The sequence below is a fragment of the Rhinolophus ferrumequinum genome, chromosome 10, assembly GCF_004115265.2.
Source record: "Rhinolophus ferrumequinum isolate MPI-CBG mRhiFer1 chromosome 10, mRhiFer1_v1.p, whole genome shotgun sequence".
NCBI lineage: Eukaryota > Metazoa > Chordata > Mammalia > Chiroptera > Rhinolophidae > Rhinolophus > Rhinolophus ferrumequinum.
The window spans coordinates 52,675,041-52,695,457 of record NC_046293.1 but is presented as its reverse complement, the minus strand read 5'-3'; the positions used below and the strand labels follow the sequence as shown (position 1 = coordinate 52,695,457).

The 20,417-nt window shown below is 48.3% G+C and overlaps 1 protein-coding gene across 1 annotated transcript; it reads left to right on the top strand.

The window, feature by feature from the left end:
- The first annotated feature begins 1,174 nt into the window (after positions 1–1,174).
- On the top strand, positions 1,175–14,483 carry KRT72 (keratin 72). Its single transcript, XM_033117352.1, has 9 exons — positions 1,175–1,633; positions 3,321–3,535; positions 8,162–8,222; positions 8,622–8,717; positions 9,432–9,596; positions 10,207–10,332; positions 11,912–12,132; positions 13,140–13,174; positions 13,950–14,483. Exons 1-9 carry the CDS (start codon positions 1,175–1,177, stop codon positions 14,141–14,143), a joined length of 1,572 nt encoding a protein of 523 aa, XP_032973243.1. The 3' UTR covers positions 14,144–14,483.
- Positions 14,484–20,417: the final 5,934 nt, after the last annotated feature.

The following is a 20,417-nucleotide window of genomic DNA, read 5'->3' as shown; positions in this document are numbered from 1 at the left end:
AGGACTCAGACTGAAATGTAGAGTGGAATCTCACCTGGGCGCCAGGGGAGCAGTACGGGAAGGGGTTCTAAGAGGCAAATTGGACTTAAATTGGAGGAAAGGAAATTGGGGTTAGAGCAAAGAAAGATACTCCTGAGCTTATACAGAATGTTCTAGAACTTGGTTCTTAATTTCAGATCACAGGTATCTTCCTCAGCTCTTCTTGACCTGTTCTTAATAGTCGGTCACATATTGTTCCAGAATCAGTGATGCCAGGGCAGCAAGTGCCCTGATCACAGGTTTCTTGGATTGGATGAATGATCCTCTTCTGCTATGAAAGAAAAAAACAAAACCAAAAAAAAAAAACCCCAAACCTCAGGAAAGACCATCTTCCTAAGGCTTTCTCATGCCATCTCCCCAGGCCTTCTTCCTGCCATCCCAGCTAGTATCTCCCTGCTGTTATTCCAGAAATATGTCTCTGGAGAAACCTTTCAGCTCTGGTGCAAAGTCACCCCCCCAGCACTTGTGACGAGAGCGCTCCGTGACCCTGAGTCTGGCACTGTGTCCTGCCTCGCCCAGCACACTGAGAGTTCCTTGCAGACAGGCCACAAGCCTCCACTCTCCCAAGCTCCTTCCAGTCCTCAGCCCAGAACCATCCTCATCCAGAAGCCTGAGGAAGCATCAGGGGACAGGCTAAGGACAACTCTCTGGAATATTCTTGGCCCTGGTCACGTCCATCTGACGCAGCACCAGCCTGGACATCTGCTTCCCTGTACCTCCCTCTTCCCCCCACACACCCAGAGAGGCCAGACCCACTGGAAGCTTCCACTGGAGATCTTGTCAGTGAAAACCCCAGTAATTGGAGGGCAGCAAGTGGAGATAAGGCAGCCAAATTATTATAATGCAGGAGGCAAGCTAAGCAAATGCAAGGTTCTGGGCTACTTTATAGGGGATTGATGGGGAGTTCAGGAGGAAGAGACAAAAATCTTAGAGAGGGATGGTAATTTCCTAAATGAAGAACCCAAAAGGCCCCATGTGGCCTAAATGATTTTTCCTGACCTACAAATTAGGCTGACTCCAGCCTGTACCGCCTCTGCTCGGCTATTTAAGGAGTGAGCCAGGGCGAAGGAAGGTCCAGCTGCCCTCTGAGACTTCTCCTGCCTTTCGCACCACCCGGCAGCACATCCTTGAAACTATGAGCCGCCAGCTGCACCCCTACCCTGGCGGGGAGCGCCTGGGCTTCAGTGGCTGCTCCGCTGTCATCTCTGGCCGGGTCAGCAGCAGCTCCGCCTCATTCAGGGCTGGTGTCAAGAGCTCAGCTGCTTTTGGCAGCAAGAGCCTCTTCAGCCTGGGGGGCGGCCGGCGCCTGGCCCTGAGCGCCTCGGCCGGACGGGGCGCTGCCTTTGCGCTGGGCCACTGTGCAGGAACCGGCGGCCGCTTGGGGGGCTTCGTGGGCACCGTCTTTGGCGCCGCCGGCCTGGGGCCCGTGTGTCCATCTGTGTGTCCACCAGGTGGCATCCCTCAGGTCACCGTCAACAAGAACCTCCTGGCCCCCCTCAACGTGGAGCTGGACCCCAAGATCCAGAAAGTGCGCGCACAAGAGCGGGAGCAGATCAAGGCGCTGAACAACAAGTTCGCCTCCTTCATCGACAAGGTGGGTCCTTGGAGCATCTGTCCCTGCACTGATGACCACTGTTCATAAGGGTGCTTGCTCTGCCACGTGACAGCTGCGTGGGAACTTGGATGAATTAGTTATCCCTCTGAGCCTCCCTTTCTTCATCTGTAAAATGGGCACAAGAGTGGCTTTTACCCAGTAGGTTTGTAATGAGGGCAAGTTAGATGTTTATAAGGTGTTTAGAACAGTGCTAGGCACACATGCGGGATAAATCAGAACTTCATTCCTTCTTTTTAGGAGAAGATCTGGGGAAGGGGTGGGAGACGGGCTACATCAGGGACAGGAGATGCATGGACCGGGCCCTTTGAAGGCTCTCAATGTCAGACAAGGATCTGGGGACACACATTCAGGACAGGGGCCCTAGAGGAACACAGGCCAGCAGGTGTCACAGGACTTGATGCTTGGTGAGTGGGGAAGGACTTGGAAGGTAGGAAGTGGGACAAAGGTGTAAGCCAGGAAGGTTTCTAGAAGTGAGAGAAAAGGACCAGAGAATTGAAGGGTGGACACGAAGGGAGAAGATAAAGAGGAGGACATGTCAAGTTACACAAGTGTGTTGTGTATGTGTGTGTGGGGTGCTCAGAAATTGGGGTAACAGGGAAGATGTCTCCGGAGCTTCAGAGGCAGTGACCTCAACAAATGGGGAGGACACAGGACTGGGCTTCTCTTGTCTCCACCTTGGGCAGAAGGTCTAGACCGTGAGTGACAGGGGACATGATACTAACAATAGCTGACGTTCTCAGTCCTTGGTGCTGTCCCTTGGTGCTGTGGGTCTTGTTTATCAACTCACACCCATGATTCTGTTCTCCTTCTGCCTTGCAGATGAGGAAATTAAGGCAGAGGGAGGCTAAGAAATGTGCCCCCACTGACAGAACAGGCAGCTGTAGTCTGTGTCCCTCACCACTATGCTCGGGAAGAGGAAGGGAAGTGGTTGGAGGGGAGAAGACAGGAATGGAAGAAACAGCTGCTATTCCAGAGGACAAGGGACATTTTCTTCCTCTAAGTCTGTTCTTCCATAGCATATTTCCTTCTCTTCCTCAAGCTGAAAAGATGGGTGAGAAGAGGAACACCTGTGAGTAGCAGAGTGCTTGAGTTTATTTAGTCCAAAACCGTGAAACCTTTGGTCAAGTAGGAAGGAACCTTAGAAAGATGTGGTAACCCACTTTGGAAACCAAAGAAACAAACCAACCAAGAGCAACTTAGGCTGCACATAAGAAAGAACATGCTAACCAGCACGATGACCTTCCAGTGCCATCTCCCCTGCTTTCCTTTTCCCTTCACTCTGAAAATACCAGCATTTATAGCAAAAGCTTCCTCAATCACATGATAACCCATAGAAACAGTTACGGCATTGCTTAAGCCCATTTCCCAATTTCTTTTTTTTTCCAGATTAAAGAATAATTTTATTTTTATTTTATGCTGTTTTTTTTCTCTTTTCTTTTTTCCTTTTCTTTTTCTCCGCAATTTCTTTTAGACTGGATCTTATTTCTTGTCCTAAGAGACCCAGATGGGCATGTCCCTCTGGCTGAATCCATTCTCTAATGAGCCTGGATGTTTCCTGCCCGCTACCCCCATCCCAGGATGACTGCATCTAATTTCTGGGGCCTTCTTCCCACTCATGAGAGGCAAAGCATGGGGATTCTGGGCTGTGACCACCTCTCGGTTCCAGGTGCGATTCCTGGAGCAGCAAAACCAGGTGCTGGAGACCAAGTGGGAGCTGCTGCAGCAGCTGGATGTGAACAATTGCAGAAAGAACCTGGAGCCCGTGTACGAGGGCTACATCAGCACCCTGCGGAAGCAGCTGGAGACGCTGTCTGGGGACAGGGTGAGGCTGGACTCGGAGCTGAGGAACATGCGGGATGTAGTGGAGGATTACAAGAAGAGGTGAGTGGAGAGGCAGAGAATATACCCCTGGAGGGTCTTAATTACAGGTGAGGTTTTGATTTGGAGCCAGCATTTTTGCCTTCTTAGATCCTTTGCTGATCCCATTGCATTTTCCTTTCCCATAGCAGAGGGAGAGAGATCAAGGAAGCATATCTGTGCTAATGAATGCCGCCATTAAAGAGAATAATTGAGAATGTACTTGGAGCCAGAGAGCCTTTCTCCCTCTAGTTTGAGCCAAGGAGGAAGAAAGTAATACACCTGTACTCAGTGTGATCTGATATTTGAGCAGTTTGCTTCCAGGTGCCAGGATTTCTTGGGATCGATAACTTCTGCCATAATTCATGGGGTGGAGACGGTCAGAGCTAGGTAATTTCTTTGTTCCATGTTTGATCTGCCAGTCCATCCCTATTCTGAAGTCCCCCCAAGGCAGAACTCTGGCTTAAGCCCTTCATGGAGATCCTGAGGAAAGAGGTGACATGGTCTCTGACCTCTGAAAGCACGCAGATTGTGGAGACAGGCTTAAAGAACACTTTCAGATAGCTCCTAGTCAGTGGAAATGAATCCAGTGTGAACTGAGAGAAATTATGATGGGAATATGGAGCCTGATGGAGATGTGAGCAGGATTCCGGGAAGAAAGGGCTGCCGGCATAGCCCAGATGTGCAGGTCAGAGGCATCCAGGGGCTGTGCTGGCTCCGGGCCTTTCTGAATGGAAAAGCCAGGTGGTACAGAATTAGCACTCACTAGTTGAGTGACCATGGGTCACTCTTGATCCTCTGTGAGCTTCAGTTTTAATTCTTACGAAAATCAAATACTGATACCTGTCTTACCACCTGCAAGAGCAGTTGAGAGGGTAAAGCCAGATAGCAATCTGTCAACAGCTCGCAAAAGAACCAAAGGCCTAGACAAATATTAGGCATTGTGTCCCTGATGTCAGAAGTCTTGGATTTGGATCTTACCTTCACTATTAACTAGCTTTATGACCTCGGGCAAGTCTTTGCCTCATTAATAAAATGGGGAGATAATAACAGAACCTACTTCACAGGGTGGTTGTGGGGATTAGATAAAATAATGTATGTGAAGACTTTAACACAATGTTTAGCCTGTAGTAAGGGGTAAAAGAAATGTTAGCTGCACTTATTTTTTAATATTACTTTTATCACTAATTTCTCCCACCTGTGGGTCCTCAGCCACTTTTTCGTACCTCTCTTATGATATATCATGAGATCCTAATCATAAGTCATCCTTGGCTTAGAATTTTGAGTGCATTTATCTTTCTGTAAAACTAGATTCTAGAGGATAGTCAGTGTGTGTGTCTTAAGCACCACTGTATACTCTGGCAGTGGTCAAGATTTTTCTCATAGACTATAAAATAATTTTTAAATACTCACAATTTAAAAAATTTCACAATTTAAAAAAAGTTGACATAAAATTTTTGTCATAAATTTAAGTAGTTGCAAAGGACATAATTTCAAGCATATTGTGTACTTTGCCATTTAAAATGATAAAGGTTACATTAACTAGTTTAAGTGTATCCAGTTGCCACAACAGTTTTAATACTCACACTCTCATTCATCTAAAAAGGTAATGAAGAAGCTCTGCTTTAAAAATCATAAACTTTACCTTGATCCCTTTCTTCATTTGAACTCCCATTTTTATGTCACTTTCCTCACAGGATTTTGCTCCAATGTAATATATTTTATGCCTTACAGTCTTTTGTTGATCACCCTAGCTGCCACAAAATCTGTAACTTGAAAAGTTCAGAAAATTTTCTTCTTGTGATAAGTTTTTAAATGTCTAAAGATTTATTCTGGAAATACATTTTTTAATGAGTTGAATGGGGAAGATTTTTTTTTTTGCGCCAAGTGGCTTAATCATTAATGCATGCATATTGATTTTTTTTTTTTTTTTTAAGTTTCAGGTGTACAAAACAATGTACTAAACATTTATCATTTGAAAAACTGAGGGTTGCTAGATGGGGGTGGGGTGGGGTTAAGGGGGAAGGTGAGGGGATTAGGAAGCACAATCGGTAACCACAAGATTGCCACGGGGATACGAAAGTCAATTGGGGAACATAATCAATAATGTTGTAAAGATTTTGTAGGGTATCCGACGGACACTTGTCCCTTAGGGATACCACCTCAGGGATGATGTAGATGCCTGATCACTGTACTGTACACCTGAAGCTGAAGCTGAACAATAATGAATGTTAACTACAATTATATACATACATATTTATATATATATGTGTGTGTGTATATATATATATATATATATATATATATATTTACAAGAAGTGGAGTATGCATATTGATTCTTGCTAGAATGAGACCGGATTCTTTTCCATTCTTACCTAAGTTCTGGGAAACTTTGTATATTCAAGTAGATTTTCATGGAGGGAATTTTGCAAGAGCAGTGTTACTCAGTTCTTTGAAAACCTCTCCAATTTTTCTGCTTATTTCTCTCATAGTACTCGTTTTCTAACATACTATATAATTTATTTGTTATGCTTATTGTTTCTCTCTGCTCCATGGAAGCAGTGATATTTGTTTGTTTTGTTCATTGATTTATTCTCAGTGCCTACAAAATATCCCACATTTGATATATATATTTCTTAGATGAATGATTGTGTATCAAAATCACATTATGACTCATTACTAAAGATCATTTTTAAGAATCTGTCAGCTGACAACTTAGTTCCCTCTTTTTGTTGAGAGCAAAAATTGAAAACATGTGAATTGCAAAAAGGATTTGTTTGCTAGTCAACAAAGTCATTTATCTTCCAAATTTATGGGAAGTTTTTCAAAAACAATTTTATCAAGACCAACCCGATAACTACTGTTTATACAACATACTCTGTCCCTAAGGACAACATGTCTGATCCAACAGACCAGAAAGGACTAGGAACATAAAATCATTGTTAGTATTTAGTACACCTTTGTCAGTTCTTTAATTAAAAAAAAAAATAATGTTTTAATTCCATTTTTTTATATGTATACACACATACACATTTCCAAAACTTTAGAACAACAGATTTAGCTTATTCACTTTATAGGAAATATCTATCTGCCATCTAGTTTATTAGGAAAGCGAGCTGTTGTTGTCAAACCGCAGAACTAAGAGTTGCTTTCTGTCAGAAAAAGTCTGGCTTCATTTCTAAATTCAAGTAAAAATATGAACATGCAATTTGGGGACTATTATGAAATCCACTCAGCAATAAACTAAGGACTACATCTTGTACAGTAGGTTATGGAAAACTTTTAAGATTGCAGAGATATAGATTTAATATAATTAATATATTTATGTTCAAAAACAAGTAAATCAATATGTACTTTGTCACTATTTAACTTTCAATTATGCATTGTAATGTATTTTTAAAATGATAAGTTATTTATAAAATCAATAGTACCATAAAATGCATTGTTTCTCTCTGTAAATGTGTGTATGTTTGCACTGAACTCTGGGTTTCGGTATCTAGAAGTAAATAATGAAAAGTTATGTATTATAAATGAATGTCATTAATTTTGATAGCCATCGTGATCAAACTTTTTCTATGTGTTTTATGAAACAGAGATGTAAACCATTAAAAACTAATTGCTTTGCAACTAGCATATGCTTTTATTTCTGTTAATAGGAGGAAGATAAGACTGAATGTTTACTAAGATAATATGAGATAAAGATTGATTGTAAAACAACAATTTCATAATATAATTGTATAAAAAGAAGTTTTCAATTACCTTTTGAATAATATACGTGGAATCTGAGACAAATCATATAAATGGTTTTCTGTATGTTTTATCCAGTACAACTAGAAAAATCTGGCGGTCTCAGAAAATGTTCTAGTCCATTTTAAATAACCCACTTTACTAACCTGTACTACACTTTAGCCATTTGACAAGGCTTCCCCACCCCATCTTGGGAGTCAGTGACGTGCTTTAGGAAGGAGTAAAAAGCTGAAAAGATTTGCTCACGTTAAAGTATATTTACAAAGCCATTTTCTAGTTTTAATTATTTTTTTCCAATGCTCGATTTTGTTTGCTCTCCCAAATGTCCTGTAGTACATTCTTTGGCAATAGTAAGGGGTGGTATAGTGAAGTGTCTACGTGAAATGATCAATACTCTTACCTCCCCAGTCCACAATATATCTGTATTAAGAACATCCCAGTACTATCTAAACACCTATTGCCAAGATCTTGCTTCACGTGGAACAGAAATATGTAGAAGAAACAGGTATAACATACAGCTCGAAGGTGGGATAGTGTTTTGTTTGGTGCCTGGGAGATTTTCACGCTGGGCTAATGCACCGTAATAAGGTGCCAGATGGCGGAGCGGTGTGTCTTTCTGCTGTCTCAGGGAGGGAGTAGTTGTGAAAGGGAGGGGGGCAGTGGAACCTGCATGACATCTTCTCACAGGTGCATTCCCAGACTGCATATGAACTCAGGAAACTGATTTCTTTAAACCTGTCCTTGTCACATCCCCTTGAGGAAGGCAACGCATGAACCTCAGTTTGTAGACCACTGCCCTGCCGCTCTTGACACAGAGGTGAACACTTACTGCTTCCTGACCATTTGCAGGACTGAATTATCCCAATGGCCACGCTTTCTCTCCCCTTTGTCTTGCCCATGCAGGTACGAGATGGAGATTAATAGACGCACAGCTGCTGAGAATGAGTTTGTGGTGCTTAAGAAGGTAAGGGGAGCAGCCAGTGCTGGTGGAAGCCTAGAGAGCTCCCTGAGCACCTGGCACAGTGATGTTTGTAGGCTGAGGAATAAGGGACCGTGTGGGTCCCTCAGTGACTTAGGCAGGGGCACTTCGGATTCTAATTTCCCAGGTTCTCTCTCCAAGTCCCTTGCCTGGGATGCACGCTGCTCCCAGAATCTGCCAGCTTAAAATCTAGGCATTTGCCACACTTCTGGGGCACCACTGCACTACACGTCAGTTGGTTTGCTCTCAGGGATGGGGCCTCCCTGTGAAGCATGGGGTAAGGGGAGGGAAGAGAGCAGCGAAGCTGAGGCTCCTTGTGGCAGGGTAGGGAGGAAGGAGGGAGGGAGTGGGGGAGGGGAGCTGACTGCTCTCTTCGTCCCCCAGGATGTGGATGCGGCTTACATGAACAAGGTGGAGCTCCAGGCCAAGGTGGACGCCTTAACAGATGAGATCAAATTCTTCAAGTGCCTCTATGAAGGGGTAAGGACCTTGCTGACCTCTTTCAAGTGGCTTCTGGCCCTTGGGTCAGATGGTTGTATGGACCAAACGCTGGCAGAGAAGCCTTTCAATTCAGTGCAGCTGACAGTTGCTAAAGCCCTACTATGAGCTGAGTGATGAGGTGGGCTTTGAGGAGACCATGATGGAGAAGCAATGATTCCTCCTTTAGGAATTCCCAGTCTGGTAGGAAACACAGCGTGCAGATGAGCTGTCGGAGGACAGAGTGAATGGTGTGTTCTGTTTGACCTGTCAGGGAAGGTTCCTGGAAAAAGATAGGGGACTACTCTATGGGTGCTGGGAAGGGCATGGTGCTCCTGTCTGAAGGAGCAGAACAAGTGAAGATTCAGAGACCTGAGCTGTGCGGAAGCATGAGGGGCCTGGAGAAGGGAAGATCATTGGTGACTCCCTAGAGGGCTCTGAGTGCCATGTAAGGAGCTCAGACTTGATTCTATGGGTGAAGGGTGGCCCTTTTTAAGGAATAGGGGTGGGAACAGTACCGAGTGCATGGTGGAGAGGGTGGTCCCACATGGGCTGACAGGTCAATGTGTGCATCTCACACCCAGCAGGCACTGCCCCTGGTGGGCTCTGCTGCAGGAGGGTAGAAAGGTCACTGAGGGGTTTTCTAAGAACGATCAGGAGAGGTGCTCCCCTCGTGAGGACCCTCTAACTGGCTCCACTCCCCTAACTTTCCCCCAGGAGATCGCTCAGATCCAGTCCCACATCAGTGACACATCCGTGGTCCTGTCCATGGACAACAACCGGGACCTGGACCTGGACAGCATCATCGATGAGGTCCGGGCCCAGTATGAGGAGATCGCCCTGAAGAGCAAGGCCGAGGCTGAGGCCTTGTACCAGAGCAAGGTGAGCTGTGTGCCAGGTGTGCCAAGGCCCAGTGACCACAGCTGCTGCCCTCTCATCAGGCGTGCAGGAACACATGTATGTGCTTATGTGTGTGCATGCATGTATATTTAGGCTGGGTGGAGACCTCCTGCATCTTGGAGTTGGGCCTGTGGAAATGCCTCCCCGTGGTCCAGGAAGGTCAACCACAGTCTTAGCAGGTGCTGGGGACACGTATAGGCCTTAGCTCTTTCCCTGCCATGGCCCTTGCTAACAGAAGCCACACCAGCCACAGCCCTGATAAGACTCTGACACGATTTCTGTGGGTAATCCAGATATCTTGGCTTTTCTTCTGGTTTCCAACTTTGTTAAAATAAGGGCAGGAAATTCAACCACCACCAAAGTGCTCACATTTAAGAATGCAAGGATTCTGCTGAACCGGGGCAGGGCCTTCCTACCCAGAAGGAAGGTGTTCTTTCTCCCCCTCTCTCCCTACTTCTCTCTCCCTCCTCCCTCTTTCACTTGTGTCTACACTGCTTGGATAATGAGAACAGCATGTGGCCCTCCGCCCCTCATGCTGAACACCTGTAAGAGGTGAATGCTCAGCTCCTTTTCTCTCATCCCCCAATCTCAGATCCAGGAGCTGCAGGTCACAGCGGGCCAGCATGGGGACGACCTCAAACTCACCAAGGCCGAGATCTCAGAGCTCAACCGGCTCATCCAGAGGCTCCGCTCAGAGATAGGGAGTGTGAAGAAGCAGGTGGGTTCTACACAATGTCAGCTAACAGGTTTTATTGAGCACCAATCTGTCCAGGACCAAATATGGAAAAGGGTCCCTCCTTCGGGCATTTATAATTCATCAGGAGAGAACAGTATGAGCCTATATGGGAGGATGAAGCGTCCACCCACTGTGTGGCATGCCCCCTAAGTGCTGGAGGAGTTCTGAGGGGCTGGAGCTGCCTGTAGGAGGCGGGAGTACACTGGGATGGAGGCAGAAAAGAGAGGGGTAGGGGCCTGGTAAGGGAGCCAGCAGGAGCAGTAGACCCGAGGTGGGCATGTGCGTGGCGTGTGTGTAGAGAGGAGAGGTGTGGACGATGAGCAGAAGGTCCACATGGGTGGGGTGACAGAAAGGACACCCCTGGGTAGGAAGGGGTGGGTTATGGGTGCCTTCAAAGCCAGGCAGTGGGTTTTAGACCTGATGCAATAAGTCAAAGGGAGGCATTGGGAGGTTTCACATGATGAACTTGTGCTGGAGGGAGGAGGAGACGCAGCGGATTTTAGAGAAGAGTGGGGAAGGAAGAGCCTTTCACCCTAGCATTGGCCCAGGGCTCTGCTCTGTGTTTGCCCTTCCCTGTTCCGAGGATGGGACATGGTTTTCTCTGGTCGGGCAGCTTGGTCCTAGGTGTTTCTGCTGAGGCCGTAAGCCATTCACCCAAAAAGCTGCAAATGTTATGTAACTTTACTAACAATTGTCACCCCAATAAACTTTAATTAAAAAACAAAAACAAAAGGCTGCAAATGTTTGCATGGCTGGGGCCCTGCCTGGCAGAGGATGGTGACGCCAGTTGGATAACAGTCTAGAATTCCATCTGGCCTCAGGATCAGCTTTCTCCTTGGATGAAGCAAATGTAATTCCAGAGGAAGGGAACACACTAGAAAGAGACGCCAGATACGTAGATCCCACCTTAACCACGTGACAGGAATACACACCCAAGACTGACAGGTCAGGAAGCTCTCCTGTCTCACCCCCCAGAACTTTCACATGGATGACAGAGCCCCACCTGCAGTTTCCTCCTGCAAGTGATATTTGTAAGTTTGTAAAACCTGCCAGTTATTTTTCAAGGCTATTGCCATGTAACATGGTTCTCTGCAGAATTTTGGAGGCCAGACTCTCAGTGTGGCAGGTTTATTGGGCAGACATGTTATTACTAAGAACTTTATTATTCCCCAATTTTTTTTTCATGATTTACAGATCTCCCAAGACCACTTTTACACTGTGGGGCAGAATTAAGGTCAGCTCCCCAGAGCCTTTTTAGGGTGGGCATTAGAATCTTATAGCTGACGTTACAGCTGGGAGGGACAGGGCACGCTCCGTGTGCCCAGGTAGCCTACCTGCTCAGTGCCCTTCCCCTCCTCTTTCCCATGACAAGGACGCTCCACCTTCACATACCACAGCACGAGTTAGGGTGACCTGAGGGCAAGATCCCCTCTAGTGATGTCTGAAGATGGGAGAAACCAGGAGGACCCCAGAACGCTTAGTATCAGTCAAGACCAAATGAGGAGAGAAGGATCTCAGAACTGCGCCCTGAATCAAAGCGCTCAATCTGTTTGCTCCTCAGTGCTCCAACCTGGAGACGGCCATTGCAGATGCCGAGCAGCGGGGCGACTGTGCCCTGAAGGACGCCCGGGCCAAGCTGGACGAGCTGGAGGCCGCCCTGCACCAGGCCAAGGAGGAGCTGGCCCGGATGCTGCGTGAGTACCAGGAGCTCATGAGCACGAAGCTGGCCCTGGACGTGGAGATCGCCACCTACCGCAAGCTGCTGGAGGGCGAGGAGAGCCGGTGAGAGGACCAGATATCTTTTTTTTTTTTCCCTTTTTTTTTTTAAATTTATTTTTAATTTATTGGGGTGACAATTGTCAGCAAAATTACATAGATTTCAGGTGTGCAATTCTGTATCACATCATCCATAAATCACATTGTGTGTTCACCACCCATAGTCAGCTCCCCTTCCATCTCCATACATTTGATCCCCCTCACCCTCATCCCCCACCCCCCAACCCCCTTACCCTCTGGTAACCACCAAATTACGTTCCCCAGATTAATTTTCAAGCCCGTGGCCATCCTATGGTCACTGATTGCCCTCCAATCCCCTCACCCTCCCCCCCACCCCCCACCCCTCCCGCCCATCTAGCAACCCTCAGTTTTTTCTCATTTGTCTGGAGCAGCTATCTCTCCACTTTAGTAGGAAGATTGAAAGCAAGCAGTTTGGGTCTGTTCGGGTCCTAATGAAGTAAAGCCTTATAGAAAGCAGGCTTGACATGAAGCAGTAGAAAAGACCAGTTAGACAGCAAGAGGATCTAAGTTATAAAAAAGCCCAAAGAGGTGGTAGGAGAGGAAGTATTAATGTCAGCAACATTTCAGAAACAGCGCATCCTGGACCCTTCATGATGCTTCCTTAACGGTGGGTGGAGGGAGGGGGCAGATGGCCTCCAAGGGTCATGTAAGTTCAAGGTTGCTCTGGCAATGCTGGGCCCAGTGAGGATGTGAACTCATTCCTCTTAATTGCCTAAGACCAAGGGCACTGCTAGAGGGAAGCGGAGGCACAATTATCCCACATCAGATAATCCCCAAGCCACTTTGATGGAGAGCTGACTCCTTGTAGCAGATTCTTCACCTTGGTTCTCCATTTCTTGAGAGCTCCCACTGGGGAGTACGGGAAGAAAGGAAGCTGAGATAGGGTGGAAGGTGGGACGCTCTAAGAGGAGAAGCTAATGCACAGAGGAGACTCCCTGGATAGATGGGGTGATGGTTTACAGAGGGTTTCTCTTTTCCTTCTTCCTCTTCAGGATGTCTGGTGAATATCCAAATTCCGTGAGCATCTGTAAGTACCTGCAGGACCCCTTTCTTCCCTTGATCACTTACTACAAGTCTAAGGTCCTCTAATTCCATGACACCCCAGAGAAGCCAGACTACCAGAGTGGGTTCAGGAGAGACTTAGGGGCACAGAGAGGAAGCTGGCTTTAGTCATCAAGGAGAAGCAATGGATGGAGAAAAATAATGTCATGGAATACAAATGTATAACCTGTAGAAAGATCAAATGATACTCAACCGTGTATAATTCAAGAGTCTATTATAAGAATAATGCTTAATGGCTACATTCTATTTCTACTGAGGCTAGACAAAATAAAGGCCCTGGATTTCAGTAAGAGATTATTGATGGGAGCCTGAAAGGGAAATGATGAAAAAGAGCTGAAATCACCTCCTCCGGATTTAAAAGCTATTGAGAGTTCTGTGGAGGGGCTGTCGTAGGAGAGGCAGGGACAAGCTGGCAGTATTTTTCTTCAGCAGCATCACCTGAAGGCCTCCGTGGAGACCTTTCTTCATGTGGCCCCACCTGTGGGGAAATTCACTGCTAGAGCCTGGGATGCTTAAAGTCTGATAGTAGTAGATTGACACAGACTAATAAGAAAAGGTCCAATACAGGGGACCCAGTACATGAAAAATGACCAGTGCTGATTAAAATCTCCACTGGTCATTTTACACAACAGAGAGCATCTGTCCCCACGCGACGCCACCACAGGGGAGAGAGCTAGGGGAGTGGCCAGGATGCCCCAGCAGGACCGACAGGGCTGGGGTCTTTCTCTTGCCCCTTCCAGCTGTCATCAGCAACACAGGAGCTGGGGCAGGAGGGGCTGGCTTCAGCGTGGGCTTTGGCTCCTCGAGCAGTTACAGCTACAAACCTGGGGCAGCAGATGTCAAAACCAAAGGTATCTGTGGCAGCGAGTTCAAGGATCCGCTTACCAAAACCTCCGGCAGCAGCTGTGCAACCAAAAAGAAGGCCTCCAGATGAAGGGCAGACAGCTGCAGAACCACCTCCTTTCCTCCCGGGGCCCCTTCCCAAGTCAGGAGACGCTGTCCCTGTAACCACGATCCCAGTCCCCTCCCCTCTCCCTACTGTCCTCAGTGGGGGTGATGCTTCTGTGCAGGGAAGTCCCATCCTGGGTGCTCGGTGACCTCCTCCTTCACCACCTTTCACTGGGTCACTGCCCGCAAGGCAGAGGTAACACACATGTCCAGGATGCTTCCTTGTAGCCAGGTGGCAGCCCCTCTGTCCCCACGTGCCCTTCTTGGGCCTTCACCAAGGGGCTCTCTTTGTCCTCTGATTGGGGTTGTGCCCAATTCTCTGCTTCACCCGCAATAAACTTGCAATGCCATTTGATTCTCAGTGTCAATCTGTTGCCCAAGATGTTGATCATCCCACGTCACTTTTCTTGGTCTAACTCTTCTTTCCTCTGAGTCTCTGGCCTGACATGGATTTTTGCTTTCTGGTTCTGGCCAGGTAGGCATTGGGTGAGAGCTGCTCCTAGCAGACGGCTGAGATTTGTTACTGATGAGCCTCTGGACAGGCTCAGGGCTTCCTGCGCATTAGGGTCCCTGTTCCACACACAGGCCTTGGGAGACAGACAGCGTCACTGTGCAGAGGGGCTCGCACCGTTCTCGCTCTTGTTCTCAAAGGTACCCAGTGTCCCACACGAATTGCCTCTCATTGGTAGAGTGGTCAGTTCTTCTTTCTTTACCTCCTCACTCCCCTGCCAGCTCCCCCGCCCCAATCCTGCATTTCACAGTGGCCCTGCTTTCCCCTTCTTCCAGCCAACTCTTTTCCACTCTCAAGTTTGAGGCCTGGTATATATATGTTTATGGATGCCTCTACCTATTGTGTATAGATAGTAGTGGCTCATTGAAAACTCCGTAGTGAGCCAGGCATTGCTCGGGCACTGGGAATACTGAAGTAAACAAACAGGCGCAGGCCCTGTCCTCAGAGAGCTTATAGTCTAGTGGGAAGAGTAAAAATAAGCCACCAACAAAGGAATATATAATACAATGTCAGTAGTGACAACTGCGGAGTAAGAAGGGTGCATTTTTTTTTTCGTTTAAGTGCATATTTTTATTTTTATTTATTTTCTTTTTTTTTTTTAATTTCAGGTGCACAAAACAATGCAATAGTTAAACATTTATCATTTATATCCCTCACAGTGATAACCCTCTCCCCCATCTACTACCCCTCTGACATCGCACACAGCCATTACATTTCCACTGTCTCTATTCCTAATGCTGTACCCCGCTTCTTATAACTATATATATATACATAAAATTACAATTGACATTCATTATTGTTCAGCTTCAGCTTCAGGTGTGCAGTGCAGTGATCAGGCATCTACATCATCCCTGAGGTGGTCTCCCTAACGAGACAAGTGTCCATCGGGTACCCTACAAAATCTTTACAACGTTATTGATTGCGTTACAAGGGTGCTCTTTAAGAGTGCATGTGTGTTTCTGCAAGAGTGTTTGTTTTCTCAGAATCAGCACAGCAGACTTGAGCAAAGTGCTAAGGAGCAGAATCCTCAAGGGTGAGACCACCTTCCAAGGATGAGCCTCATCTGAGAGTGGCAATTCGGGGTGCCCAGGCCCCCTTCCCCTCCCACAGCATTCCCTGTCCTGCCACTCCAGTCTTTCTTCAAGCAGGCCAGGACTTTTCGCACCCACAGACCTTTGTAAATATGATTTTTTTAAAAGTGGTGAAAGTAGCTTATTAGAAGAGTTAGTACACTCCAAAGAAATAGGAGCGGAGCCGAGCAACAGAATGGCAGAAGGGCCATTATTAAAAGAGAAAGTACACTCCAAAGGGTTGGGAGAGGGCCCCGAGCAAAGGCGAGGCTCAAAAAGGGTAAACATGATTTTTAATCATGGGAACCCATACCCCATTCATGCACTGAAAGCCCGCTCATCCTTTGTGGCCCAGCTAAAATGCCGTCTCCCTTGTTCATGCATTTGCTGGTCCCTCCAGGTGGACTCCATTAAGTCATCAAGCATTCAAGGAGAAGGAACATTAGAGCTACTGGCTCAACAGCCGTCTCCTGTCCCTTCATTTTATACGGGAGCAAACGGAGGCCTGGATGGCTAAGTGCTCTGCTCGAGTTCACAGCCCCCCACACCTGCAGCACTCTTTCTGACTACATTATGGTTGGTGCTTTCTTTTCCTGGTGCCATCTTAGCTGTACACATGTCTGCCCCCTCACAGCCCCTTGTTCCTGGGTCCTCAAGTCTGGTTCACACTCAGCACTCAACGTACGTTTGCCACAGGAACGTGTGGCTTTATTCTAGCTTACCCCCACCAGAAAGAAAGAGCTCAAGGTACGTACAGGTCCTGATGATTTGGCATACAGATGATGAAACACATTTGGGTTAAAAAATGTGTTTTCTGTGCATCCATGTGTATGCGACTTATATTATTTACCAACCAAACTGGACACATGATGAACTAGATCCTCAGACAACAGGCATGAGCCAGCATCTCAGGGATGTGCTCCCCCCAACCCCGCACCAGGTTCAGAATATTGGCTGAGCAGTCACATGCCTGCCTTCAAATCCTGGCTCTTCTAACGGATGGTTAGGGGTGGCCTACCCAGGATCCTGTCCTTATAAAACAACCTTGACGTAAGCTGGTCCTTATTGAGGGCTTCCTATATGCTCGGTCCTGTTCTCAGCACTGTCTCGCAACTCAATTAACTCTCCCAGCAACCTGAGAGGGATTCTTGTCATAGGTGCAAGTATAATGATGTGCGTCTCAGAACCAAGGATACTGAGGCTCAAAGGGCTAAATAACCCACCCGACGTCACGCGGTGAGGAAATGGCAGAGCTGGAGTTTGAACCCCAGTCCCATTCCACAGACCACGCTACCAGCCACGCTGCCTCACCATCTGTCAAAGTTCTCACCTTACAGGAGAGTTGAGAATGTGAAAAGGGGTAATGGAAGAAATACAGTGACAGCCAACAAATGTTAGTTATTACAATTGTTATTAACGTGTTTGTAAAGCCTTCTGTGTTTGCTGGCTGTGTACGGGGTCCTGACAGTCGGTCTAGGGCAGGACTGTTCCCAGAGGCCTGGCTGAGGTGGGCTGAGTGCAGGGCGGAGGAACGGAGTCTATTCACTGACACACATTCCCATTTAGTCACCAACTGCTAATTTCCAAGCAAGAAAAGTAACTCCTCTGTGCCTGTATTTTGTGCATACACTGCCCTCTGCCATCAGACCCAGGTACTGCACCTTCCATCTGTGTGGCCTTGGAGAGACCGCCCTATGACACAAAGGGTATGGGATGATCTTGGACAGGCCCACCGCAGACCTGCCAGCTGGAGGAGATGCTGTTTCATTCCCCGGCAAGCCCAGGCTGGTCCCAGCCTCCATACTGGCCCAGCCCTGGCTCCTGTCTCCCTTCTGTCCTCTCACAGGAGGTGGATGGGGGCTGCCGCTGCCCGAAACTTCTCACCTCTAGCCACAGCACCTGGGGCCTCAGACAGCTCTCTCTCAATGGATGCTTGAGAATCTTGGTGCTGATCTGGAGTGAGAGCCCTCATCCCTCAGCAATACCCTCCCCAGCCCCACCTGCTCTGTGTATAAACCCCCGCCCTGGCTGCATGGGGGGGGGGGGTGAGGGAGAGGTGCTGAGATCTCTCTCTCTCTCCTCTCTCTAATGCAGTCGATAATCCAGGCATGGAGGCACTTGAAAGGCACAGCCAGAGGATACAGAGGAAGGAAGGGAGCAGAGCTGAACACAGACAATCTAGGAAGGCTTGCTGAAGGAGGTGAAAGGGACATGAATTATTGGGGAGAGGGAGCATCTTAAAGGCTTTTTAGATCACATTTGGCAACTTCTCTGAGGTTTGAGCTGCTCTTTGCCAGCTGCCTCTAACCTCTTCCAGGGCCTCCACCACTTCTGCCACCTCCAGGACTGACACCTTCTTGTAGGACAATTACTTTGCTTGTGGCACCATCCCTTGACTCTTACATTCAAATTTGGCAAATGCTGCCAGGATCACCAGCGACACTGAGGGTTTCTCCTCTCCTGCAAACCACTTTCCATCACCCTCAATCCCTGTGCTGTCAATGTTGTATTGACATTAGATGCCCCAGTAGATGCCAAGGTCCCTGTTAGAGACTAATTATTGAAACCATCCTGTCATGCAGGGTCTCTGCTACCGCTCCCCCCACAAGAATGCAGGATATGGTGAGGTCAAAAAGGAACCCCAACAGAGCCATGGATGGGGGAGTCACACCACTATACTCTCATTGGCAGCTGGGTTGGAGACACAGGAAGCAGGAGCTACATGATCCGCAATCCTCTGGCTGCTTCTGTGCCAACCAACAACCAACCCCTTGCTAACTGCAATCCCCGCTTGCCAGCCACCATCTGCTGCTAGCATAGCCACGGCAGCTATATTAGTGGCCAATGGCTCACTGGTTACAGCTGACGGCCAACTAGCCACAGCTGATGGCCATCCAATCACAGTTGATGGCCATCTACTACCCGACCCAGCACCTTTCCTTGTGAGGCCAAAGAGCCTGGAAACTGCACTCCTGGCTCTGTCCCCAAACTCCAACACTCCAGGTCTCGCCTCACAATCTACGCGACAAGCGTCTTCCGCGAGGGGCCCTGTGCGAGGAGCCTGGAGGTGAATGCAGGTGGACACAGCCAAGGTTTCTCAGGACACAACCAGTCCTTCTGGGTACAGCCAGATTTCTCAGGACACAACCAGTCCTTCTGGGTACAGCCAGATTTCTCAGGACATAACCAGTCCTTCTGGGCACAGCCAGATTTCCTGGGCTTCTTAGGGTACCACCAGTCTCCCCGGGCATAGCCAGGGCCTCTCAGAGCACTGCCACTCTCTCTGGGCACAGCCAGTCTTCCTGAGCACAGAGTTTCTCAGGGTACCGCCAGTCTTTCTGGGCACAGCCAGGGTTTCTTAGGGTACCACCAGTCTTTCTGGGCACAGCCAGTCTTCCTGGGCACAGCCAGGGTTTCTCAGGGTACCGCCAGTCTTTCTAGGCACAGCCAGTTTTTCAGGGTACCACCAGTCTTTCTGGGCACAGCCAGGGTATCTCAGGGTACCACCAGTCTTTTTGGGCACAGCCAGGGTTTCTCAGGGTACCGCCAGTCTTTCTAGGCACAGCCAGTCTTTCTGGGCACAGCCAGTCTTTCTGGGCACAGCCAGGGTTTCTCAGGGTACCACCAGTCTTTCTGGGCACAGCCAGGCTTCCTGGGCACAGCCAGGGTATCTCAGGGTACCACCAGTCTTTTTGGGCACAGCCAGGGTTTCTCAGGGTACCGCCAGTCTTTCTGGGCACAGCCAGTCTTTCTGGGCACAGCCAGTCTTTCTGGGCACAGCCAGGGTTTCTCAGGGTACCACCAGTCTTTCTGGGCACAGCCAGGCTTCCTGGGCACAGCCAGGCCTCCTCAGGGTACCATGCTGGAACAATAACGGCTCACAGCCAAGGTGCTTACATATTCTCGACCGCAGCCGGTGGAGACACAGACAGTAAACATCTGCCTGCACCCCAACAAGGGGTCTTCCTGCACCAGTCTCGCTGGCAGCAGGGTGAGACACAGGAAGCAGGAGCCACATGATCTGCAATCCACCAGCCGCTTCTCTGCCACCAACCAACCCACCCATCCCTTGCTAATTGCAATCCGCCGTGCTAACTGCAATCTGCTCTTGCCAGCCACCATCTGCTGCTAGCATAGCCACGGCAGTTATATTAGTGGCCAATGGCTCACTGATTACAGCTGACGGCCAACTAGCCACAGCTGATGGCCATCCAATCACAGTTGATGGCCATCTACTACCCGACCCAGCACATTTCCTTGTGAGGCCAAGAGCCTGGAAACTGCACTCCTGGCTCTGTCCCCAAACTCCAACACTCCAGGTCTCGCCTCACAATCTACGCGACAAGCGTCTTCCGCGAGGGGCCCTGTGCGAGGAGCCTGGAGGTGAATGCAGGTGGACACAGCCAGGGTTTCTCAGGGCAAAACCAACCCTCTGGGCACAGCCCGATTTCTTAGGGTACCACCAGTCTCCCTGGGCACAGACAGGGCTCTCACGGCACTGCTACTCTTTCTGAGTATTGTCCGACTTCCTGGGCACAGCCAGGGTTTTTCAGGGTACCGCCAGTCTTTCTGGGCACAGCCAGTCTCCCTGGGCACAGCCAGGGTTTCTCAGAGTATCACCAGTCTTTCTAGGCACAGCCAAACGTCCTGGGCACAGCCAGCGTTTCTCAGGATACCGT

What these genes read in the sequence shown, in the direction of transcription:
- KRT72 (XM_033117352.1), top strand. Translation starts at nt 1,175, where the DNA reads ATGAGCCGCCAGCTGCACCCCTACCCTGGCGGGGAGCGCCTGGGCTTC. An exon ending in TAGGGAGTGTGAAGAAGCAG is followed by an intron (nt 10,333 to 11,911) that starts GTGGGTTCTACA and finishes TTTGCTCCTCAG; the next exon opens with TGCTCCAACCTGGAGACGGC. An exon ending in TCCAAATTCCGTGAGCATCT is followed by an intron (nt 13,175 to 13,949) that starts GTAAGTACCTGC and finishes TGCCCCTTCCAG; the next exon opens with CTGTCATCAGCAACACAGGA.